Source organism: Caloenas nicobarica, chromosome 6, assembly GCF_036013445.1.
Source record: "Caloenas nicobarica isolate bCalNic1 chromosome 6, bCalNic1.hap1, whole genome shotgun sequence".
NCBI classification, from domain to species: domain Eukaryota; kingdom Metazoa; phylum Chordata; class Aves; order Columbiformes; family Columbidae; genus Caloenas; species Caloenas nicobarica.
Genome location: NC_088250.1, coordinates 19,901,513 through 19,927,671, shown reverse-complemented (window position 1 = coordinate 19,927,671; position 26,159 = coordinate 19,901,513). Strand labels below are relative to the sequence as shown.

General features: G+C 41.2%; 1 protein-coding gene across 3 annotated transcripts in view; it reads left to right on the top strand.

Moving 5' to 3' along the window:
* The window catches only part of MAP3K20 (mitogen-activated protein kinase kinase kinase 20), a 90,914-nt gene that overhangs the window by 4,998 nt on the left and 59,757 nt on the right, over nt 1-26,159 (top strand). For all 3 annotated transcript variants that reach the window (XM_065637214.1, XM_065637213.1, XM_065637211.1), the window contains exons 2-3: nt 1,741-1,930; nt 24,500-24,587. In XM_065637214.1, the coding sequence (XP_065493286.1) occupies nt 1,772-1,930; nt 24,500-24,587 (247 nt within the window). In that variant the 5' untranslated portion in view covers nt 1,741-1,771. The remainder of the gene's footprint in view (nt 1-1,740; nt 1,931-24,499; nt 24,588-26,159) is intronic.

Sequence of the window (26,159 nt, the reverse complement as noted above, 5' to 3'; positions counted from 1 at the left end):
CAGGGTGCTCGAAGAGTGGACTTGATTTCCCATCGCGTGGGTAACCCCTGCTCCAGCTTGCAGAGCTGGGGAAGAAGCGGTCGTGCTCCCTGGCTGAGCTTTGCAGGCTGGCTGTGGGCAAGAGGCGTGCTTGGAGCCTGCTCCCTGCTCAGCGCCGTGCCTTCTGTAAATGCAGTGAGGTTGTCAGGGTTGGGCCAGCACTTGGCTGTACCCCTCTGGGTGGTGAAGAGGTGTAAAATGAAGCAGGCAGTTTTCAGAAAAGGCTCTGTGATATCTTATGCAACATGTAGAAAAGTATTTTGGCATCTTCATCTCTCATGTGGAGAATAGCTGCAGCCAAATAGTGCCCAGAAATTTCTGGTTGAATGATATCTAAAAATTGTTCATTAGATCAGCTGCACATTCAGGAGAGCTGGAGAGGGGGAAATTATGATTTTGTGTTTGTTACAGAAGGGACTGGGATGAGGGGTTTTGGCAGTCGGCAGTGCTCCGTGTATTACAGATGCAGTTCTCAGCCCCGGGCAATACATCGTGTGTGGATTCCATCTCAAAAAGCCCTATAGATTGGAGGCTCCCAGAAGACACTATGTTTTGATGCTGTAGTTAGACCAGTGTAACTAGAGGTGTAATTTTCACCAGCAACCCAAAGTGTCTGTGTCTTTGGTTTATTTGTTTTATTTCAACTGTCTCTTTCCTTTTATGCTGATGTTTACTTTCATTAATTGCAAGTACAGTAACTTTTGCTGGTAGTTAAAACTACCTTGTCTAAACCGGTGCATCTGAAGCAGTCCTGCAGCAGGCTTGCACACGGTTCTGCAGGAGCCTGTGTTCTGCAGTCCCACCAGGAGCCTGGGGCTTCTTGATCTTATACCATCAAAAAAAGAAACTTTAGATTAGTCATTGTTCATGCACTTAGGTGATAACATTTATTGAAATTCACTACAAGCATACGCTTTATTGCTGTGAAATCTCCAAGGAGGACGTTCTGTTCCTCTGGCAGCAGGCATGGGATCATCTCTTGAAACTGCGACACCAACCTTGGCACGGGCTGCAGAATTTCACATCTTGTAACCCAGCTGAATTACCATGTACTCGCGCTTTGTTACAACACGCGAACAGAACTGAGTCACCCAGGAAGAGACGTTTGCCATGGCCGGGTTTTTCCACATCCTTGCGTGAAGCTTTCCCGCCTGGCCCTGAGCGCCGGCAGCCTGTGCGTGCCGTGCCGGGGCGGTGCGTGCCGTGCCGGGGCGGTGCGTGCCGTGCTGGGGCGGTGCGTGTCCAGGTGGTGCTGCCCGCAGGCTGCCTGTGCAGCCGGGCCGGCGTGCGCCTCGTCGATGTTTGGCCATGGCGGCAGCTGAGCTGGCGTGCCGGAGCTGCTAGGCAAGCTCGGGGCGGAGAGCGTGCGTCCCAGCGCGCTTTGCTCACCTCGGGGAGGGCAGCGGCGCGCCTGCTGTCCGCAGAGCCGCTTCCACGGTGTTCAGGAAACACTGGTATCGCTCTGAGGAGTATTTTTAGTCATTTCTTTCTCCCAGCTGTTCGTAATAGCTCATGCAAATTATGCAAACATTTGCACAGGCTGTTGGAGTGAGTTCCCAGCCTCTGCTCCTCCTGTGCCCCATGGCTTTTACTGTAGCATGTTTATGGTGACGGGCTCTGATTTTGGGTTGTCTGAGCATGGGTACGAAAGTTTGTAAATCCACGGAGCATATGTGTTAATGAAAGCTTTTCTCTTCACAGGTTTTGCTGTGGTATATTTTGTCATTATGAGATGTCGTCTACCAGTGCTTCATTTGTGCAAATTAGATTTGATGACTTGCAGTTTTTTGAGAACTGCGGTGGAGGCAGTTTCGGGAGTGTCTACCGAGCACGATGGATTTCTCAGGACAAGGAGGTGGCTGTAAAGAAGCTGCTGAAAATAGAAAAAGAGGTAAGAGTTTACTTTTAATTCACTTTGTCTGCTGTGCAGACAAGGGCAGAAGTTCTTTTTCAGTGCTTTCCATCCTCTAGCTAATTGAGGCAAACTACGTTGGACTTCTTGTTTGTTTAATTACAAAACCCCAGAAATGGATGACGTTACAACAAAGATGTACTGAGGGGGCCCCAGCCAAGGGTGTCTCTGATTTAAAATTTTATTGTTCTACTGTTTCTTTACTGTCCTCCCCCACTTTTCATGTTTAGCAGCTCTGCTCTGCCCTGGCCCTGAGGAGAGGCTGCAGCTGTGGAGCTAGTAATTTCCCCTTGACACTGCTGGGCATGTTGCTAGATAGGAATCCTCTTGACCCTCAGCTTTGTAGAGCCCCAGCAGAGACACTGTACGTGGTCCTCAGAGTGGTCCAGTCTCCCTGCTAGTGACCACCAGTGAGGACGCACCAGTGTAGTGATGGACAGCATGGTTACTGGACTGCTGTTCCAGCGTGACTATGTCGGCTTGTATACGACATACTCAGAGTATTTTAGGGAGACACAAGCTGGAGGACAGCATAGCAGTGCTAGGGATGATATGCTTAGTAATTAATCAGACACCAAAGTTCATCCACTGCTGCAGCAACAAAGTTAGCATGATTATATCATGCTTAGTGATGTGATAAGCATGCTTGATCATGATTAAGCAAGTTGCTATCTAAAATAATTTGGAAGAATCTCATGATTTTTCCAGAATGTTGGGAGATGTACACCTTCCATCCAATGTCAGTTTGTACTGTTCTCTTGATTTCTACTATCTGTTAATATCAAAAGATACATCAAGACAAGTACAATTGGTGCTATGCAGTATCAGTAACGTGCTCCTTAAAAATCAACTGGCTGGCACATCTCAGTAGTGGTCAGTGAAGTATCTTGTTGAATAGGTGTGTTTCTGGTGGGATTACACAGGAGTCTGTGCTAGACCTGTTGCTAGGTACTTCAGGCATTTTCGAAAGAAAATTTAAAACCAATATTACTACCTCTTGTGATGTCATAAACCTTAGTGGAATGGGAAATGATGTAGAAAGAAGGCCAGTCATAAGTCTTGCAGTTGGGCCATTCAAGAAAAACATTTTTTTCTTTGAACAGCCAAATGCAACATTGAGCTTGTAGTAATGAGGAACGCAGGATGCACACTAGGAAAAGGAAACCGTATGCTGGAAAGAATTTAGTATAATTTTAAGGGTTTATTTAGGGATTAATGAAGACTTGCAACTCATTAAGAGCTCAGATCATTGTGGTGTTAGGCAAATTAGCTTGATGCCCTTGCATATCCAAATGAGGATCAAGTCTTTTGTAAGAACCTACATGCTTTATCTTGCTATGTGGCACTGGGGAAATAGGTCTGAGGCTGTAGGTGCAGACCCAGTTCTTTTGTGCTTAAAATAATGTAAACAAACTGGAGGGGCAGTCCAGAGGACTGCAAAACACACTTGAAGAGTGGAAAGTAAGGGGGCTGCGGGAGTGTGTATGTCTGGAGGGGATGATGGACATTATCCATCAGGATGAGTTGGTGGGAGCAAGTGCCTTCCAGCACAAAATTGTTTATTTTCTTTCAGACTGGTCATCATTTGCAGCCTAAACTAACAAATGGGTTATAGTTGGGAGCAGCTTGGTATGGGCACCTTCTTTTGAAAGTTTTCTGGAGAGGCAGCAGAGAGGCAAGTGATGATGCCTTAAATAAGTCTAGCAAGTTTTGCCAGAACTTGTCTGTCAAAAACCCTAGAGAATTAAAAAATAGGAGCTTGCTTACAAAAATTGCTTTTTCATGTGGAGAAAATGCTGGACTCGTTTAATCTAGTGCAAAATGTTATTGTAAGAACTGATGTTTGGGATCTGAAGCCAGACAAATTAGAATGGGAAATAAAGCACAAATTATATGGAAGGAAAATGAGTAACGCTTGGAGCAGACTACAAAGGGAAGGAACCAAAATGTCTGTCTTCACATTCAGATGTCTTTTTGGACAATTGTTTTCGTCAAGCTGTTGAGCTCAACACAAGAGCAGCTTGCTGAATAATAGTGACCTGTGATGTACCGGAGGCCAATCTCAGTGGCGTAAAGGCCTCTTCAGACCCTTATGGCTGTCAGTCTGTTTACATATGTAGTATGTTTATCTGTAGTCCTGACAGTAGTGAACATCTGTGACTGAACTGTGCTGAAAGTCATGGTGGGTCAATGACTTTTCTGATAGCAATAGAAAAATAACTTGCCATAGCTCTATGTATCTGTGTTTAGTAGATATTTGGAGCGGTTGCATTTAGTCCAGAAAATTAAATATTACCCTTTCTGGTTTATTTGAAAGGAAGTGTCTTTTTAACTCCATGACTGTGTTGTGTTTCTGGTAACTGCTGCCAATAATCCATAACAAGTGACTAAAGGAAAAACAAAGAAGGGTTGGGAAAAGCTTGCTCAGAGGAATTTCGTGCTAGCTGAGTCCAAGGGCACAAGCCAAGTCAATAGAGCTGCAGTATCATTCTGCAAATATGTTGTATCTGTGTTTCATTTTATTAAACAAGCCAATCAAAACCAGCAAAGGTCTTGAAGGCTTTATATTGGCCAAGTGGCTAACAAGTTCTAACATGTGAAACAAAGCAATTTTTGTTTCAGTATGTAGCAGCATATCATACTAAAATATGTGCTCAGAAAAACTTACATAAATACTTGGAAGGGTGTTGCTCAGGCAGATTTTGTCAAAATTCTTTAAAATTTGAGACATGCAAAGACATCTGCAAGGCATTTCCTTTTTATAGACAAACAGTAAAATGTGACTGTACGGAAGGAGATGTGTGTTTATGTGAATAAAATACAGTTAAACACAGCTAAATAGGTGTGCTGAGAAAAATAAATATGCTGCAAGGCCTTGATTAGAGTATCAGATCTGAAACTGGACAAGACTTAAGTAAACCATAGGAGTGTGTCTTGAGTGATTAAATAACAGCAAAACCAAAATTAAATTGCTGTTTTACTGTCTAGTCCAAGCACTTTTGCAATTTTTGGTTATAAGTAGGGAACAGGTGTTCCTTGTGAATTATTTTATGGAAAACCAAACTATCAGCGTGATGTTTATGATGCATGTGGAGGGAGTGGAAATGTAGTAGGATGTGCCCTTGCTCCTTTTGATAATTACGTGCACTCATTGAAGAAGATTGCACACCTACTACTCAGGAAGTTATCTGGTATTTCTGTGAATCATTTATATGAATTATTGGATAAGCTTCGACTGAAATGGATGGGAGCGATTGGGCTCAAAGGCCTTATTCTGCAAATTGCTAGTAGTTCTTTGGACTCTGTTATCTGGAGCAGATAACTGCTGGAGTGAAATCTTACAACCTATTGTTTTACGCCTTGCCGTGCCAGCTTTTCACTGAATAGCACTCGTCTCCTTTGATGATCAGTACATCTCTGAAGTTCACCTGTTACTTGTTGCTGCTTTTGAATGCCGTGGAATTTTACCTGAAATTTGAATTTAATTTTAATGTCACTGCTCTTTTGAAGTACTCCATGATCCATGAACTGTCTGTGTGCTACTGATGGACAGCAGTGTTGTGTCTGACTTGCTTGCTTCAGCTGTTACAACCACAGTACTGAGGTACAAGGTGGTTTGGTTTCATGCAGTACAGCTGTTCCTGGATTCCTTCAAAATGCTGGTGGTCGCCTGTGTAAACTGTAGGAGAGTAACAGAAGAAAAAACAGCAAATGTAACTGTAATCTTATTGGGAAATACTTCTGGGAAACTAACAGAACTAACCTGTGGATAAAAGATGTTGAGTAGGATTAGCTGTGCATGCTTTGTTCAGTCATGTTTGAGTTTTATGAGACTTAAAAATAAAAACATGTTTTACTAGTTTTGATGCTGTATTGCTGGAAGTCTGACTACCATGGAAATTAATTTTATATTGTCAGGTTTTCTTCTATGTAATACATGTGCAATAAGCTTTAGGGGATCTTTTAATGCTTTGTAAAACGTTTCATATGGAATATAATGCAGCTTGTTCACTTTTTGATGTTATGATCCACTTCTGGAAGGGACTGTCCAAAGAACACAGATTGTGCCTATACCTTCTGAAGGGGATGAGTTAAATATAACCACGTGCGTGTCACTGGACTTACCTCACTCATGTTTGTAGTCCTAAAAGAGAGCATGTGGTAATTTTAATGTGGGTCATGACAGTAAGGACTGGGAATGACTTTCAAGAGAGAAACAACAGAGTAAAATAGAGCAAACGAAACCAAAGTGAAATTGATACTTAGCCCTGACAGAACTAAAAATAGCAGATGTTCTTTTTTCCTGTGGTTTATAGCAGGTATGGGTGCTTGGGTGCCAGCTTGAATGACTCCCCACACTGGGACCCGACTGTAATGAAAGGCAGTTTTTATCCTTTTAAAATATTTTATTAGCTCTTTCTAGGAGCTTCTACTGTCTTACCCCTCTCTTGTCTGAGTCAGCAAATATTGGGAGTGATTCTAGGTAATATCTGCCATGAAATGTCTGGATTTACCTGCTTCCAACTCAAATCGGGGATGACAAACCCCCTATTTCCAACCCATGGTCCTTTGGTGCAGGTGCTATTGCTAGTGAACAGTGAGAGAGGGCTTAGAGTGTGTGTTGTATAAAGGTACATAAGGTATAGGAGTAAAATAAATTAACTTTACATAGATACCTGCGCCTATATTGGAAAATTGCAGAGTTCACAAAAAAAGAAAGGTTGTATATCCCTAGAGTAAGTGATCTTATGGGAACCCTTCCAGCCCTATATTCACTTAAAGAAATACTGCTGTATCTTGTTTACGGCTAAAAGGAAATAAAACAGTATTTGTTAAATCAGGGAGTGTCTTAAAATGACTTTATTTCCATTTTATGGAGCAGTTATGTTGCAAGGTTTTCTGTTTCTTTTTTGTATTTTAATAAAGGAGATGGCTTAGAGCGTTCCTCTTGGTGCTGACTGGGTACTCCCAAAAGGCACCAAGGGGGTACTCGGTACCATTTCTAGTCTGTGGAAGCTGACAAAGTGGGTTCAGCTGCTCCAGCTGTTGTATGTTCTGTGTTTTGCAGAATCCATAGTTTTGAATAGGACAGACTTCTGCAATAAATCTCTGACTGCTTTTGAGTTTGCCCTACTCTTGACTTTCATTCAAAGGATATTTTCTGGAGGACTTTATTTTGTAAATGAATGTCATGTTTTCAGGTGTCAAGAAAGTCACTGCATTAGATTGTTTTAGTGGGAGCTTTGGATAAGACTGTATCCTGTCAAGTGGCATATGTGTTGGAACCAAAATGATATCAAAACCGCATTGGTATTTGGGAGATATCAGCATAATGAAAGATCATGTAGCATTGCCGGAATACAATTTCCTTGGGAAGAAAAGGCTTTAGTTTCATTTTGTCTGTTTTGAAGAAACTTCATTCTTCTGTGTCTCTGTGCCCCGGAATAATCTTGGAAATGTAGCAGTTCAGGCACAAAAACCCTATTTTTCTGTATTTTGCTACATTTTATTGTAGTGAATTTTTTTTACTTCTGTTTAAATATTTGTATACCGACTTTTTCATTAGATGAGTAACGTCTTTCAGAGTTGCTTCATGTAAATAATGAGTATTTGTAGTACAAGTTGTGTAGCTTACTAAGGTTTTTTGACCAGCTTAATTTGAGATTCTTACTTACACAGGCTTGTGTATACACTCTTAATTATTTTAAATCAAGCCACTTTTGGCTTAATTTGATTTAGACATCAGTTTCAATGAAGCTGGCATGTCAAGGCGCAGACTGGCAGTTTATGGCTTCAGAAGTTATTTTGGGTCAGTTGAGACATAGCGACTGTCAGCGTTGTCATCTCAGCTTGCAAAAAGTGAAAAGCAATTTCACAAGTGCTGGGAATCTTGCTGTAGCCATAATTAAGAAGTTACCCTGTCCTTTTTTTATCTGCTAAATCACCAAATTTTGTACTGGAATTGTAAAGGGTTAAGTGCACATGTCCTATTGACTGGTGGGCAGCTTTGAACAGTCACTACATAAACAAACTTGATAAACAGGTAAATTAATAACCTTTGTCTGTTGCTTGACTTTCCTGTGTGACTTTAAATTTTGTTAGAGCCAAGCAAAATTACCTTGCGTGTACGGCTGGTTGAGAATACAAGTGCAGTTGCCATAGCCTGGTTGAGGCACAGGAACTTACCATGCACCTGCTCCCTGGGTTAGGAATATCTCTGTGAGGTTTGGACCCTTTAACCTCAATTATCTTTTTTTTTTTTTTCCCCCAGAAGGTGCAGCATTGGCAGGCGAACAAGTTTTTATGCTAGTTTCCTACAAATGATGAACAAATGTTGTTTAGAATAGGGAGAAAATCTGTCTCTGGTTATTTAGAAAGCACTTTCTTCTCCTTTTTGCTATCCACAATACGCAGCCTCTTAGGGTATTATTAAATATTCTTTAGTTTGATAATTGGCTTAATTCTATCGTATATTGTCTTTAAAATTATTCTGTCAATCTGCTGCAAATTTTTGTTTGACAGTGGGTTACTCAAGTTGCCAGTAGATACTTAGCTGCAATTAAGGGTATTTTTCCTAGTTTGTGTGGTTTTTTTCTATTTTGCTCTAAATATGTTTCTCTCTTTTCTGTTTTCTTTTTCCATGGACTCAGTTATTATACATAATTTGGAAGAGAGGTTGTGTTGCTTATTTCTGCACGCTAGCAACCCTTGACATCAAATGGCAGCTCTTTTGTTTCCCCTCCCACGACATTCTCTGACCCTGAGCGTCTGTTGAAGTGATCAACTGCAAAGTAGTATTTTTGGATGTTTAAGCTGTCCTGTAGCTTTGCTGTAGAAATCTCATGGATGTGGAAGAGATCCTTTTCTTTCAAGGTGGTGCTTTAGGCTCTTGCAGGCTCAAGCAATTGAGGGTTGGTTCAAGTTAGTCTTATCTCTGCATTTGTCTTAACTATATAGTTTTCTTAAAACAAGGTTACAGTACGAAATTGCATGGCAGGTGAGATCTAGTGGTAACTTGGTAAGTGATTGCATGTTTGATTCTCGAGTGCTTTGAGGGACAGCTGACAATTTAAATGTTGGTGACCCACTTTGAAATCTGTTGGTGTTGCAGTCCCTGGGGCCTCTAATGAAATAATTTGCAGTCACTGCAGCATGCGGAGTGATTAATTATTGTTTCTGATAATACCAAAGTTGCTGTTGAGGTGTGTGGAAGTGCCTGCCTGGATGATGGTTCAGATGGAGTCAGGGATCTGAGTCTGGGACCATCAGGCTCCTGGAGGCTGTTTTTCACAGGTGTATTCAAAGCTGAACATGGGGGCCACAATCTTTGGTTGGGGGTCTCAAACTATCCACCACGCACACGGTAGCAATGGAATTTTGAACAACATGTTTTGTCTGCTTAAAAGGGCAGTAAAACACTCAGTAGGACTTGACATGCCCTCCTAAACTTGCCTCTTTTTTTTTTTTTTTTTTGGTCCTTAAGTTTCAACTGGCTGCATATAGGTTGTGTAAGAGTCCAGGTTGATGTTGTTGAAAAGAAAGTTGAAGAAAAATATATATTCTAACTTTAAGGGAAGCATCAAAATCAATCTTTTTAATTGCAATTATGCAACTAAGACTATAAAAGTTATTTCACATTTACCTATTGCCACTTATTAAGGTGCTGATAGAAGTTTCCTTTTTAAGAGGACAATATAAACAGTCACAAGGAAACATTCAGGCCTGTTTATGTTAGCTGGAGGCTGCAGAGGAGCCCAGAGAACAGCTTCAGCCTTTAACTATCTCCTACTCAATTAATTGTGCTAACGCACTGGGGAGAGGAGGCTAACAAGGACAAATACGGAGCTGATCTTCTGAACCAGCTGCCTCCAAACTGCCCTGTTTGTCTTTTTAAATGTGTTTCATCTGTTCAGCTACTGGGGCAGAGTCCTATTTGCAAATACATCTTAGTTTATTAGATTAATTTTTAGTGCATCTGCAGTCTGCATAATTTCTATTTAAGAACGCCAGCTCCGCTGGGAAACGGGGCGACTCGAGTGGCAGTGACCATTTCTGCGCCTCCCGGTCCCCTGTGCAGCTCAGCTGACTGGTGCGCGAGCGGGGCAGCCCCTTGCACGCAGCGGGGACCCCCCGGCTGCACCTCCTGGGCAGCAGTGCCTGGCCCCTGGGTGTCGCTGAAAGGGGACGGTGCCACACGTCTTCCACTTCTCTGCTGCCTCTGGTTGCTCATTCATGGTGCTCCAAAACTTCTGAAAATTGAGGTTGCTTATGGCTAAGAAAAAAAAAATCATGTCGTGATACACACCTGACCAAATAGCTGTGGGTTTTGTGTATTGGGCATGTGAGTTTCCAACAGCATCAAAAATAAGCGTGGTTTGTAAAAACTGTTGAGCTGCTGTAGGAGAAGGGAAAAACCTACTGGTAGACACAAGAAGAAACACGCAGTTGCTTTGTACAGAGTTCATCTTCAGAAGCTGGAAAAAACAAAAGGCTAGTGTGTGGGCTGGGCGGGTGTTGGCTTTTCAATGAATGCCGAGGTGCTCTATGAATTTTTATCGGGCAAAGGCAGAATAGGAGGGGTGAACAGATTGTTGTTCTGGAAACTTGTGAAAATAATCTGGTTGCTGTACCCTTGTGTGAGTAACATTTTCCAAGAGGGTATCTTTTCCTCTTCCTTGGAAGAGTTGCAGAGCACAGAAAATGTAGTGTGTGCCTGTGTGCAGTTAGAGGGGGGAAGCACAGAAATCACTTTTTGTCTGATCATATAATAACCTTAATTTTAGTAATGTCAAATGCATTTGAGACAATCCTCATCAAAGATGATGACTTGTAAGTAGTGATTGGTGGTTTTCCTTTTTGGTGAATTCTGTGCTTTTAATCTCCTAAACCAAGGAAAGGGCTTTTTACTTTGACCTATTTGCAATGTGACTGTGTGTGCTGAGGTGCTGTGTGTGATCTAAGTATGTAGCAGCAGATGGATAAAATTCAGAGTTGTTGAATTGTTCCTCCTTTTGGATGTCTCCTTGCTAGTTACCCCTGCAAAAGTTTACGAGGGCCCTAAAGGCAAGTACAATATCCAGAACCCCACTTGTTATGACCACACATTTTGGAGTTCTGCTCTTAACTTTTGCTTTTTTGGTTGTTTTTGTATTTGCACCAAAGTCTTTATTGTAAAGTCTTCTCTCCAAGCCAGTGTCTCATCTGTCCCGTGCAGGAGTTGGCAGTAATGTGGTTTCTGGTGCTGTGTCCCAAGTGGTTTACTCTGTTCCCATTGCAAACTGCCTCCCTGTTAGTGCTGCAGTCCTGGAAAGAGTCCTGCGATTTTTCACTGGCTGGGAATAAAGCTTGGTCCTCCTGGGGTAAACAAGCATGCCGTTGTTACTTAATAAGTTTGAAATCTGCAGTATGAAACCTGCCTTTTCATTACTGTGTTTCTGTGCTATCCTGTGAGCAGAGAGAGATTCCCTGCCCGTTACAGCTGTTGCTGAGACGAACGTGGAGTAACGGCACTAACAGGGTGCCCGGCTCAAGAAATTCAGGGCAATTGACACTTGATTCTGTAACGACTGGCATCGGCTGTTAGCTCTAGGGACACGGTCGTTGCCTTGAAACTGTGAGCTGAGCCCATTTTGGGAAAGAAAAAACTTGCAGACACATTTCAAAGACCAGGGCAGCTGCTTTGTTTGTCTTTAAAAATCTATATTTCTGCCTTCTTGCTTGGTCAGTGTTTAGAACCATTAAAAAAGTAAACGTGACATGGAGACTGAGATCCTGCAGCTCGAGTACCTTTATAATTACATATTCAGCCACAACCGTACAAAGGAAAATGAGAGTCCCTTTTCCTTTATGTACCGTATTTCAGTTTTCCCTTAGGTTTAAATTGGCATTTTGGACTGTGTTCACTGGAACCACTGAAGAGCTTCTCAGAAAAGGAAGGAAACAGAGGGAGGGAAAGAAAGATAGATTTCCAAATGACAACCTTTTGAATAGTCCAAGTTCAATCCCTAAAACAAAAAGTGGAATCTTTTTTTTTTCTAAATAATGTGCTCTACAGTCTCACCTCTCATCTTGAGAAACATGAAAGAGCAAGTAAAAGAGATGACCCAAATCACAGAGTTCCTTTGAAAGAAGAAATTCAGCTGTTTTGAACACTTACAATCAAAGGAAGTGGTTTCCCTAATTACATGAACTATGTGAAAGCTCTCAGAATAGCTCTTCCACCCCAGGATTCCTTGCACTTTAGAAGTTTGCATAAAAGCTCACATGGAGAATCAGATGCAAAGTGTTTGATTCAAATTTTATTAGGCAGAAGTGAGCGTACATTTGTATCTCTGGGTTTGACAGCTGGTTGGGTTTGGACCACAATCCTGAGTTTGATGGATTTCAGTCCTATACTTTAAAATCTTTTCACTCTTCAGGTTCTCCGGTGGACACCCCTTTCAAGAGAAAAGTGGAAATGGAAAAATAGAGAAGGGGTAGAGGGGCCCCTTTGTGAGCTTTTGGCTCAGGATTCTTCACCCTGATGAGACTGTTCATCATAGTGAAAATCCATGCCTCCCTGTACACAGCTTTTAAAAGAATGGGGAATTTTACTTCCTTTCATTTTAAAGAAACTGTATATCTCAAAATATATATTTGGAAGAATTTGGATATGAATTCCACAACTTCAGTATTATTCTAGCACCACCATTTACTTCAACCCATCAAAATTCTGAATTCCATAGAGACTTTGGACAAAAAAGCAGTATTTTCAGCAGGCTGTTACACCTTGTGCTTTCTTCTTGTACGTACACAATAATAAAGTTATGTTAGTCTAAACTAGACAGGATAGATTAAAAGATGCAGGATGCTTCTAAAGGCTTAAGATCTCTGTTCCTCTGGATTTCCATTTCAAAAAGAGAGTTTTGCCTTTTGGTGGTTTGGGAGTAAGGGGAGAAAGCGATGGAGAACTTGAAGCAATATCAAGATCATTTTCAAATGTAGGCACATAAAGTTAGATACATAATTGACTCAATTGAAATGCTCAGTTTTTGCCACATTTTGGAAAAGTAGAGTATAATTTTATTTTTGCTTTGTAATAAATGTCTTTATTTCTCAAACAGTTTATTAGCTAAAAATGTAGTCACATTTCTAGCAAGAGTTATGAGCGTTCATCACAAAATTGCCTGTCCTGAAAGTGCTAAAGATAGGTATCTAATCTTTACCTAGTTAAAACTAATAATGGTTCTTCCTTTTGAAACCATCTCTGAAACTAACAAGAAGATGTTGCCCCTGAGGATACATTATGCAATAATTAGTGGTTGAAATATTAACAAATAATATTTGCAAGGTTTGTAATAATATGCAAGACCATCGCGCTTGCTCTGTACAACAGTAATTTCCAAGTGTATATTCTCCACTCAGAGTCAACTACGGCAGTTATATCCAGATTTGATAAAGACAGAGATAATTGATGAAATTGGCCTTGAGGAGAAATCTCAAAGCCCTCCAAACTATAGCAATTCAGCCTCAAGAAGGAAGTAAGGCAGAAGGGTTATGACTACCTTCCAGGTCTATATGATCAGCCAAACCCTCTTTATAGTAACACTGAATATTAATAACAAGACGATGCTAATTCTACTTGAAGAGAAGAAGAAATGTTTCTCTGGGCGCTTTTTCCCTGCCAGTACTGCACCTTTCTTATAAGAGAGATAGCCTTGCTAAGCTCCATTTTTTTTTTTTTTTTTCCCCCCCCCCACCCTGGGAGAAGGAAGGACTTCCCCTGAAGTCAGGGAATTATCACCTAGAAGTGATCACCCTGAGCAGGCCAGTGGTGCTGCAGGTAAAGTGCACAGTGCAGTAGCAGCACCTGTGGAAAGGGAGGAGAAACGTTGTGCAGCCATGCAGCACCCTGGCAGGTCTGCCTGCCTGTGCCCTCTGGAGAGGTGGGTCTCAGGCAGCGAAGCTTGGTGATCAGTATTGCTACAGGATGATTTTGCTTGGATGAAGGAGAGAATGCTTAAAGTCATCCCAACCTTGCGTAACCTGAAGGTGGCATGGAAAATTACATTTGCTTGGGTCCAATCCTTGATGGGAGTGATTTCTCCCTATGTGTAAATTAGAATACGCCTCAGACAAGTTCCACATTCCCCTGGCATTGTAAAATAGGAAGCTGTGGTATATGGGATGCCGTTATTCTTCTGCACCAAAGGAGATGTTGCAGGTTTGAATGGTCTGTGCCACCGAAAGGAGCACGGGGCTCTTGGGAACTGGATCCAGCTTGTGAGCTCAGTTTATTGTAGTGGATTTTGCCAGTCTAATCCTTGTACTTGGAGCATAAATCAAACAGTAAGTGTGCAAGGACTACAGGCATTGCTAGAATAGGAAGAGACGCAAATTCTTTCTGCTGCACTCGGATTCGGACTGGAATTATCGTTAGCTGCAGCACAATGCTGCTGCTTTGGCTTTTCAGGGACAGCCCGTGGGAGAGAGGTTTCAGTGGTACACTACACGATGTGACCCTGTCCTCGAGTTCCTGTGGGCTCATGTAATACAGTGTTCCCGCTTCCTCTTTGCTGTTGCATTTATTGCAGGTCCTGGGGAAGCACAGCACAGGGCAGTGGAGGAAGTAGGGAAGTCCCTTGTTTTGTAATCACAGATAATCTGCATCTTCTAACTGGCCTTTTAAATGTTCTTAATGCCCCATTGGGGTATGTGTGTGATGTTCCTCTCATACTTATTTCTGATGTGTCTGGAATTTTTCTAATAAAATGATGAAAAAGAAAATTCAAATTAAGTCTGAAGGTGCAGAGTACTGGTGTGGAAGTAGAAACTTGGAAATGGAGAAGTGCCAGAACTGAATGTGGTTGCAAGATGTTCTTTCCCTTTACATGTTTACCCTAAAATATACTGTGGTTATGCTGTGGAGTATTATTGCAGTACTGTTATTTTTGCATTCAACTGTCTTTTATTTACCACATTTCCTACATCTGTATTCTTTTAGAAATTTTCATCTGTTCACGTGTGTGAGTTAGAGCAGTTCTCAGAAACATTTGTACATGTTGGAGAATGAGAATTAATGGCATATGTGATGCTGTGATTTTTCCACATTTCCAGCCCTCGTTAGAGGAAATGCTCCTGGGTTACATGTGCTCTGTTCCGCCAAAACATCACAAAGGAGCTGGAGCAGGTCCCGGGCTTCCCTCTCTCAGTTTGGTACATCCATGGAGGGCTCTCAGATGCTTCAGCAGAATATTATCTGTCATTGGCAACAACTTTCTTTTATGCCATCTAGTCACGGCTAGAATTTATGTGCTGGAAGTTTTGTGTCTTTTTAAAGTAGGTGGTCTCTAGGTAGGAAGCAATTCTTTGCATTTCTGCAGGGACAGGTCATTTTGGAGTGATACCTGAGGAGAGAGAGCCTTCGACAGAGCTCTGGCAGCCCATTTAGAAAGCAAAACCCCACGTGGTTCCCCAGCAGGTGCTGTTAACATATAACAGGGAGGTAACACATCCTGTGAAGTGCTGTTTTCATGAGGGTGGGTTCAGGCTGTCAGTTGAGGAACATTTTCTGGAATTATAACAATCACTGGGATTCCAGTAAGAGAGATCCCCGTCAAGCACTGTCCCTATCATTAGCTACAGTAGGTTGGGTTTATGTGCTCTAAGACAGACTTAAAGCGAGTGCTTATCGAGAACATGACAATTTTTTTCCTTGGTTAAATCAGAGCTTTCATGATCAAGTTTGAGAAGATGCTTTAGTGGAAAGATCGTAGCTGCTTTAGAGGAGTGGATCAGGATCCATGAGTGTAGCTGCTACTATCTCAGCATATAAGGAGGTTAGACTTGTTCTTCTGAGTTACCTTATCCAGATCCCTTACTAATTCTCTGTAGACCTCAGAAAAATCACTGCTCTAGCTGGGTATGTGTGGCCATGGCCTTCCTCCGGATACCATTTCCTTGACATTATTTCCTCTTCTGTTGCTCCTAAGCACTACAGGAGACTCCTTGAGAGGGAATTGGTTTTGCCTATCACTGTCGTACCAGAATGTCTTTCCAACAAGGTGCTCATGAAACTTACATTGACTTTGATCTCAGAAATTATTTCCTTGGATGTTTTTCCATCTGTTAGGTCTGGAAATATTCAGGTGTTGCATATTGGCCATGACACCTGCTCACCTGTGGAGTGAGCAGGGAGTCAGAAAACTTCTTGGTTTTTTATTCCTTTGTATTTTAGAGATGTCTGGGTTTTGTTTCTGTACTCTATAGTCAAAGCAGGTTTGTGTTCATAATGACTGTAAATGGGAAAATTTCCCAACACTGAGAAGAGAAATGATGATTGCTGAAAATAAACCGCCCTATGGGAGCTCAGGTATTTCAAACCTGCTGTTCAGTCTGCTCATTATTGTTTCTGTTCAGTTGCTGGTATTGCTTTGCAGCTGGAGGCAGCTTCTTACGCTAAATCTGCCTGAATGAAGTATTTATCATATTGCAGGACATTGTTCATTTCTAAACTCTTTTACCATTGCAAATATATAGTTTGTGTGTTTTGAAGGGTTTTAGTAACTGTGAATAACAATAGTGAAATCCAAACTACTTCTCTGGTTCTTGGCAGATCTCCCTTTGTCAGTTACCTTCATATTAGATGCTGATACAGTCTCAAGCTGTATGCTGCAAAATGTAAAATTCCTGTTCGGACATAATTTATTCATGATATTTGTGCACTTTAGTTTGTGGATGTGGATTGGTGGTTTTGGTTTTTGTGTTGTTCGTTGGTTGTTTTTAGGGGGGTTTTTTTTGGTAAATGGCAGTATAGTTGTAACTCAAAACGTTGTTTTCAAGCTTATTAAACCTTCTGTAAGGATTTTTCTGCAGAAAGCGCCCTTGCTTAGTTTTATGCTAAATGCTGCAGCTTCCGTTAACAGCCTCTTCTTTCACCGATAGCAAGTTTTTAACCCGCGTCACGAGGAAGACGGACACCACGATCCTGCGCTTGCTTGGTTACTGCTGGGTGGGCTCCGTGTGGTTATTGTACTCGGCTGATGTGGGTTGGTGTCAGATCAAGCCAGGCAGCTTGATGTAATTCCCTTTTATTGCGTAAGACAGGGATCTGTGGCCACATCACAAGGACAAATCTCCCTCCCTGTGGTTTTTGGAGGGACCAACCTGCTTTCCATGAGCTGAGCAAGCCTTTGCAGTGCTTTGATGGGCATCACTAGATAGTACTTCTGATACCACAGCCTTCAAAGTATCCTTGAAGCTGCCAAGTTATGTGCAAATGTTGCTATAAAAAATTATAGTAGAGTATAAAACTCAGTTTTATTTTCAAATGGTCAATATCCAATATATTTTACCACTAACTTATCCTACGGTGTTCCTTACCTCCAAATATGCCTATACACGTTTGGTACTGCATGATACAAATGAAATATTTTAAAGTAAATTACGTAAGATGGGGTGAACCTGTAACAACACATAATAAATTTATGTCCATATTCCTTCAGTGCCGTACGTTATGACAGTTTAACAGAATTGAGGTATCTTGGTAATGTGCTTTTTTTTTCCTTCAAGAGTACAACCTAAAAGTCAATCCAAGGTATTTAAAAGGTATGTTTCTACCACAGTATTTCCAAAAACGAGAATTGTGTGGTGATACAAAACAGCGGATTTAAAATAATGATGATCATATATGCTATTGCTATTATATAGCAATGAGAATGTATTAGTTTCCTTTATAATTCTAGTTTTAATCTCTGGGACTTGTAACAGTGTAGGACATAATTTTGGATGCAAATTTGATGCTTTGAGACATTTGCTCAAAATGCTTTTAAATACATGTTTTGCACGTGATTGTAGATGTGCTTATGAGAATTTAATTGTGTTATTTACCCAAGTAGTTGTGGTGTCAATCTGAGAATGTGATTTAACCCTTCTTTTCTGTGTTGTTTGTGAAACACTATCCTTATAACATCGAATATATGGCTATCTTCTAAGACATAACAAATGCTGACAGAGTTTTAACCTGTTATTGGGCTATAGGAAATAGCTTTTATTTGAGAGAAGTTACCTTTAAATGAGTGCTAAAAGAGAACCCCAAGCTCATACAGCTTTAAGTGATATGCAGCCATAGTTTTAAGAACTATGATTGCCTTTTGAAAGAGACGGTGACACATTTGTGCTGGGATGGTGCCCACAGCACTCAGCAAAGCACATGATAACTCTACTTATTTGCAGTTAAAAGATCTCACTGAGGAGTTTTTGGCTTTGCTATGTCCATGTGGTTTTCCTCTTGTGCTAATATCAAAGACAGTTTAATAACAAACATTTGCCAAACTGGATAATCTGTGTGCTTTGCTTATTTTTAGCTTTCTTCTTGGGGACTCCAAAGCACAAAACCTTTGTATTTATTTGGTTTTGGTTTTGTTTTTTTTTTTTTTACAAAACTTTCTGAGAACAGACAAAACAGTAGGGAAAGTCCTAAATTTTGATTTTGTATCCACTTGATTTTCTTTGTAATGTTCAAAACTGTAATAATTGTATAATGCCTGCTGCATAATTCTTATTAGTAGCTTTATATTACTAAAATTCTTTATCCCTTTATTTATTGCATATTGAGAGGTTCATTTGTTAGCGATGGTAGCATGGTAGTTGTCTAAGACTATGGTATGATAATAATCCAGAAAGAGCTAAATTACATAAACTGTTTCTATGTCCTGCTCATTAAGAATTTTGTTCAGTTTAACTTTCAAAAAGAGAGAAAAAATGAAGTAGTTAAAATTATCTGTGGTGGGTAATTTCTGGCTTCTATCAAAACCTTAACATGATTTTAAAAGAATAATTATAAGACTATAATATTTATGTTAAAGCACATAAAACATAAATATATTGTGGAAAAAGTTTGGTTTTATTTTTTTTTTGCTTGATGGTTTGTCAGCATTACATAAAAAATCATAAGCCTGTAGGATTCTAAGATGAGTATTTTAGTAGCGTTTTGTAGCTGAACTGTAGATGCTGATTGTCTTAGTATTGTGTCTGTAAAATGATGGTTTGGGGTTGTTCACCTAAAGAAACCAGTGGATTGTAAGAGACTACCTAAGAAAGAAACCCCTACTAGACATTAGTGAATTCACAGGAAAGCGTTCCTGAGGCACTGGCAATGGACACAGAATGAATGTCGTTTTGAGCAGGCATCTGGAAGTAAAGGTTAGGAATTTATTCATGTTAGCATTCAATGTCGTTTTTGTATGTTGTTGTCAGTAAAAAACCCAATTTTAATAAAACATCAGCTGGCCTCTTCCAGCTGCCCTTACATTAGACCGTAAAACTCCATGAGAGCAGCTAAGTTGCAGCTCTCCTGAGAACACAACAAAGGTCAAAGTCTTAAAAATGCTACAAGACTTAGGAAAAAATATATTTTCAAAGCTGCCTTAAGTATGCCTATATATCTCCTTAATAAACACGGCAAACATTTATTTGGGAGAAGTAATAACCAAACTATCACGCAATGCAATAATAAATATTAGAAGGCAGTTAAGGAAGTTGTATTAATCAGATTCCTTAAGTAACCACTTCTAACCCTGTAATTTTGCATGGGGCGAAGGCACCTCTTGCTGTGCAATTAACCGATTTATTAACAGGAGAGCCGGCTGGCTGCTTGCTGAGCCGATGGCCTCACAGGGGGCTGCAGCTCTTTCCCGTGTTAATCCTAAACCAGCGCGCCCAGGCCAGGGCAGAGGGACGGCCGTACTTTGTCCTCTCCAGCCAGGGGCTCCAAAGGCACCTGGATGACATGGTGATTCAAAAAAGTCTTTTGATACTGAGAAAACACTGCGTACAGATGTTCTTTTGCAGATCCAGCTGTGCTGCTGGAATAAGCTGTTAGCCCAAACCCTTCATCATGTCTCTTGAATGGAAGCGTGAGTGTAACAGCTTTCTAACGTATATCCAAGGAGGACCAGAGTAACTCAAATGTGCTGAGTCGCTTTTCTTTGCTAACTTTAGCTGCCTTGGGATAGGGAGCTCTAACAAGAGCAGCTGCGGCTGGTATGAGTAGCTGGCAGGCAACAACACAGCTGTACACAAAGTGCCTCCGTCCACATCCTCGCTGCCTTTGTGGCTGCAATTAAAGATGTGACGCTATGGCCTCGTCTGCGTTCCCGAGTGATGCCAGCTCAGCATCAGGTGGCCATTGCCCACATCTGCACTCAGCGCTGACCTTGAAGATCTCCTCAGAGCTAAGCTATGCTTCTTGCTGTTAAGGTACTGGACAGAGCAGAAGCAAGTCAGGACTTGTGTGATCGCAGTGGGCTGCGGCTTGTGCTGCTCAGGACAGGACCATGCTGTCCAGGTATCTTGCTTTGTCCCCTCATCGGCCGGCCGCACTCAAAACGTATGCTGGTGGTTTCTGTTCAATTGCTGAACACAGACGAGGCCTGGAGGAGGACGCTGTTTTTACCTGCTGAAAATACTGAGGGTATGAGTATTTGTGTCTAGTTGTTTGTACTATAAGGTTCAGAGCAGCACTAGCAGGTCTAGAGGCTGCTGTAGGCTGATGTCAGTCATAGATGATGTAATTGACATTTTCACGTCAAAAAGCAGAGATTAAACAAGCATAAAAATAAGTTAGCCATTAAGCACTGTGATCTAGCCCATGGTTCATAGGACACAATTATTTGTACACTGAGGAACTACCTGCATTCCTAAGTCTTATACCGTATTTGTCTTATGAATTGGGTTTGATTTATAGTAATGCTACAGGAGCCAGTGAGAATCAAATTAACATGCTTTAGTGTAATTTGCTCTGACCTTAGATTTCCTGAGAGTGGTTTAATTATGTGGATTAGGTTTGTTTAGGCTTCTGAATCCTTTTGCCTTCAAGAAATGGCATCTAGTCTGTAATTCCCTTCAGTAGGACTCGAGAGAGGGACAGAATTTCACCCATACCTGTGGCATAAATACAGGGTGAATGGTTTTAGCGTGGTTTGATGATCAGTACTAGGCTGTGACTAAGCTTATCATGGGACTAAGCATAATTTTCAACTCCACTGCAGTCACCTTGTGCGTCTGACTATGTCTCTGTGTTATGTTCAAGGAATTTGTATTTACGTGTTTGGGTTGTGCTTTTCTTTCAGCTGAGCTCCTTCCAGTTCTGCTTCAATCTGACATTAAAAAAAAAAAAAAAATCTGTCTTTCACACAAAAAAGTAATATAATGCAATAACTGAAGACTTGTTGTTTGTCATCACCATGGCTTTAGGAAGGAAATTGGTGCTCATTTAGGTTGCATAAGGAAGATAACAGCTATACCGAGGGAAGTGAGTGTGTCATGCCCACGCCAGAGAGGGTTGTCTTCTTCAGTGGCCTTTAGGCAGATAGATGCATGACAGGATTTTCTTCCAAGCATTTAACCATTTTGCATTTAAGTATGAGTTTGATGCTTAAAGGTGATTCTAAATATTCTTGTAAGTGCCTAAGAGATCTTTGAAATACCAGTCTTTAACCACTACTTTGTAATTTGCCGTCTGAAAGTTGGTCTTTCATTGAAATATGGCACCTTCTTGTCAAGAAAAAGAAAAGTACAAAAGCTTCAAAGATGTGGATTGACTTGCATCTGGTTCTCACTGTAAGGAATAAGTGTCTTTAAATTGGCTAATAGAGTTCACAGCTGATCTACAGCAACTGAAAAGAACAAAACATGAAAGGAGTAGTCTAGAATCACTAGTTCTAACAACAGTAGAATGATTAAAAGTGTTTAGAAAGGATTTCTTTCAGAAGTAATGGTCCTTAGAAAAAGCCGGCAATTTTTTCCCCCAGTTATTAATTCGGGATGTCTGTGGGCAATTAGTAGGTGCCTTTCCTTATTTTTAGATGGAAGCTTGCTTTGGTGTCTGTTGGATCCCAGTTTAGAGTATTAACATCAATGTGAGGATGGTATTAGCCATGGTCGACACAGCATTTCTTCATATTCCTGGAGTGTGGTCTTAGTGTGCTATATACTGTAAATAAGATAATCTTAGAAAATAATGGTTTTTGACCATGCAAATAGAAAAAGCTCTGTGTGTCAGTATGCCTGCGGCAGCGAAGAACTCTTGGCCCAGTGCTCCTGTCTTGCTTGTTGCCCATTTCGTGGTAGCACTGCGTGGTTGGCAGCCTGGGCTGTGCTGGTGGTGTGGCCGCAGTGCAGCCTCTCCTGTTGTCCACTGGTTCTGGTGGGCTTTTACTGGATCCAGCAGCAGCTTGTGTGAAACGGAGGAAAGTCAGTTGGTTCTGCACATTGCTGCGGTGGAATAGGGAGGTGCTGCGGCACTTGGATGTGTTCATCATGTGGCATTTTTAGTAATTCTCTAAAAAGATTCATCTAGTAGTACTTCTGTAGCCATGACCTAAATACATTATGCCATGGGAAAATTAAATGTGGGACCAGCCGATTTAATTCTGTTGAGGTACATGCATTGTAAACATCAGCAGGTGGTGTGCACAATGCTTTGAAGATGTGGGTTTTTAAGCACTGTACAGAAGATAGTTTTATTCTGCTCCTCCTGACCAAGGTGTTCAAGACAAGACAGTCTAGGTAGTTTGTCTAATGTTGTTTGTGGTCTGGAATTCCTGTCTCATTTCTAACAATATTCAGGTATGCAGTCAAGGAGTATTAGGTCTCCTAGTTATCTGGCAATAATGCTGGTAGGAATTAGAGGACATTCCCCTGTTTAATATTTCATAAAGAAGATAGAAACACAATACAGAAGTTTTTGCAGTGTAGGGGTCTTGGGTTTTCTAGCCCATGCAGATGGAAGGTTGGAGGCTGCAGCAGGTGAAATGGGCAGTGGAGTCCCCAGCCTTGGGAGGCTGCTGGGGCTGCAGCTGCAGGGCAGAGCTCCTTCTGCCAACAGAGCCCTTACTGATCTGACAAATCCCTCCTCAGATCACTTGACTGGCTGTAGGAGCATTGCTGTTTACCTGCAGGTGAGTCTTCCCATAGTTGCTTAGATAGCTGCCCATTAAATTATTTTGTGGACTTGTAGGTGAGTCAGTCTGCAGTATGATATGCTGAAAAGAGCATACGTTTAAAAAACTAATTTTCTGGTATTGTGAAAAAAGATGACTCTCCTCATGGTAACGCTGTTTCCCTTGCTGAGCAGGCTGAGCAGCATGAAGAACTAGTGCAACCCAAGTTCAAAGTTATAGTTAAAGATTTAATTGAAGATGTGTAAATGTTGGTGCATTAGCTAAAGATAAAGGTCTTAATTCAAAACTGTGTTGAAGTTACTCAGAAAAGGTTTTAAACAACAGCAGCAAAAAATTGAGCCATCTGATGCCTTTATCTGTAATCATGCAGTTACACACGTCATGGTGCCAGCTATAAAACATAGGCCAAAAAAAATACTGTTTTGCTCTGTCTGTACATTTATTACAGTAACACTAGCTGATGTACCATGGTTTTCTGCATCACAGCTGCTACAGTCTTCCTGTTTTCAGTGAATCTACAAGGCCACAAAGTAATTTAATTGACAACTATCTAAACAAAAGTGGGAAGACTCACCTGCAGGTAAACAGCAATGCTCCTACAGCCAGTCAAGGGCTCCAAGAAGGGATATGTCGGATCAGATACTTTTGATGAGTTCAGAGGAATCAATTGTGATTTTGCTCTTGTTAGGTGCTCTTGACTGGTACAGAGTTAACGCAGTCTCAAAATCTTAAAGTAATGCATTGCTGTAGAGAAAAATATATAATAGTATTTATCTGTATTTGCATAATATGTAATTTTGTGTAAAAACGTGTCTAAAATCTCTTGAGTATTTATTTCAGTACACTACAGAGGCAAAACTGTTGAGAGACCTTGAAGGGAGACATCTGACGTTATTTTCTCTCAAAACCCACAGGAAGTATATGTCTTAATTACTGTGTATACGTTCTCATTCTCTCGCAGTCTCTTTCTCAAACTGAGAAGCATTGTTCAAGTGGAATTTGAAGGTTTTGTATATTTATCCAGAACTTCCAAACATCTGCAGCCTGCTCTGAGGAGCAGTTCCAGCTGTACTGCTGGTTTATTTGGCAATCTCAAGCACTCTTGCTGCGTGTATTCAATCAGACTCTACGGCGCATGCCTGGAAACTCCACGTTTCCAGTAAACATTGGATGGAGCTGTGTGTGCACAATATGCTCCAACAGCCTGAAGTGCTGGACTCGCTGAACCCATAGTACTTTGTGCATAAACACAAATTCTGGACAGGACTGCTGCAACTCTGCCAAAAATCCCAGAGCTTTCTTTGAACAAAGTTTTCCAAGGACTTCAGTTTTTCCAGACACTTAGCTTCTACATCTATGCCTTGGCCATGAAAGAATAGTCTGATTTTTTTTTTTTTTTTTTTCCCCCCCAAACATACCAACCATTAATGTGCCAAAATCCCTCATGAGGTTTTCAAATGTGAAGCATTTGTGGACAGTCTTTCCTAGATACCTGTGTGTTTATGTTATATATATCTCTGTATCCCCACTTGGGTATAAAATAAACTATTGTAGTAGTTGCCCCATTCTTAATTGTCTCGTTTGTTTGTTTGTTTGTTTTCAACAGGCAGAAATACTCAGTGTGCTCAGTCACAAAAACATAATTCAGTTCTACGGAGCTGTCATTGAACCTCCAAATTATGGCATAGTTACAGGTAAGGATTTTTGTCTGACCTTTGTCTTGATACTGTAAAACTCCAGTGTTACAAGCTATTACTTTTACCCAGTTTCAGTGTTTTTCTAATTGTTCTGGCCTCTTGGAACCTTCCTCAATGTCAGCGGGAGCACTGGAAGTGGGAACCAGGCTGGGAGCGTAGCTGGTAGCAGCACAGAGGTAGCTGGAGCCTGGGGTGTTCCCAATGCACAAACTCAGCACTCCTTTAAATAGAAGCTTTCACTCTGTTCTATGAATTGCTTTTCCGTTTTAGCTGACGTGCAACAGAAGTAGAGGTTTTCATGATACGGAGTTCTGGCATGTTCTATGAAAAGGGAAGGCTGAGAGTCAGCGCAGAGCAAAGCTGCACCGTGAATTCTGCCTCCGTTGAAAATAGGAGAATCTGCATTGGGAACTTCCCAGACATGGGAGGAGCTTGAAATAGAGTCAAGGGTTTATTAGACACCATAAGACAACCCCCTTTATTTACTGGAACCTAGGTTTCATTCATTCTGGCATTCCTAGCATTATGAAGAAGTTGGGTTTGTGTTTTTGTTTTCTATCACCCCTTCCCTTATCTTGGGAGTTGGTCCAGATACATTACACATTACACATTACACATAATGCAATTTCTTCCATTCCTGTATGGGAGAAACTAGCTAAGATAGTAGTAGAAAATAAACTCAAAGTAATCTACAGTCTACTCAAACAATGTTTGGAGAGGTAAAAACCATGAAAGTGTGGATTAGGAGGCATGTTTTGGCATGGCTGTAACACTTCAAAGAGTTTGATGTGAAGAGTAGTCTTTGCATATGGCACAATCTAATACCAGTTTAAAATACTGCTGTTTAGGTTTTTATTTGGTTTCAGATGGTGGACAGAACTTGTGAAAATTCAGTTATTTCTACCTGTCTCTTAGACGTCTGGTGATCACAGTAGATGGCACTGTAATCCAGTGGGAGCTCCCCTGAGGTACAGCACTGTGCAGAGCATGGGGAGCTGTATGTACAGGACTATCAGCCTGCTGGATGGAGGTCACGGTGTTGGAACCACTGGTCCAGAGGTCCATGGGGGTGACCACAGTCTGCACCACTCGGAGAATGCACTCGTGATAGCATAGGGACAGGAGCTCCAATTCTGTCCTGAAGCAATAAAAATAATAGAAAGCTAATAAATCAAGTAATGTAATTTTACTATAATTTATAACATAAGTGTAATAAGTGTAAACCAGGAAGCAGAGTAACAAAGGAGATGTGTAATCAACAGCTCAGGATGACATCTGGTCAGAAAGTCCTCAGTTTGGTGTCACAAAAGGTCAATGTTCAGAGGACATTTGACCTGCTTGCCAGTCACAGGACAGACAGCAGCTGAAGTAGTTCGTTATGTCATTGGGAATGGGGACTCTTTAATCATCTGTGAGAAAGAGACTACGCTTGTTATTTCGGGAGCTCTGATTCCACCCTGGCTTAAAAAAAAAAAAGCAGCTTTTTTTAACAAACTGCATTGGTTTTCTCTGCAACTTCCAAGGAGGCTGGAGTTCCATGGGTTGGAAGGGAAGCAAGGCTCCGTTTCC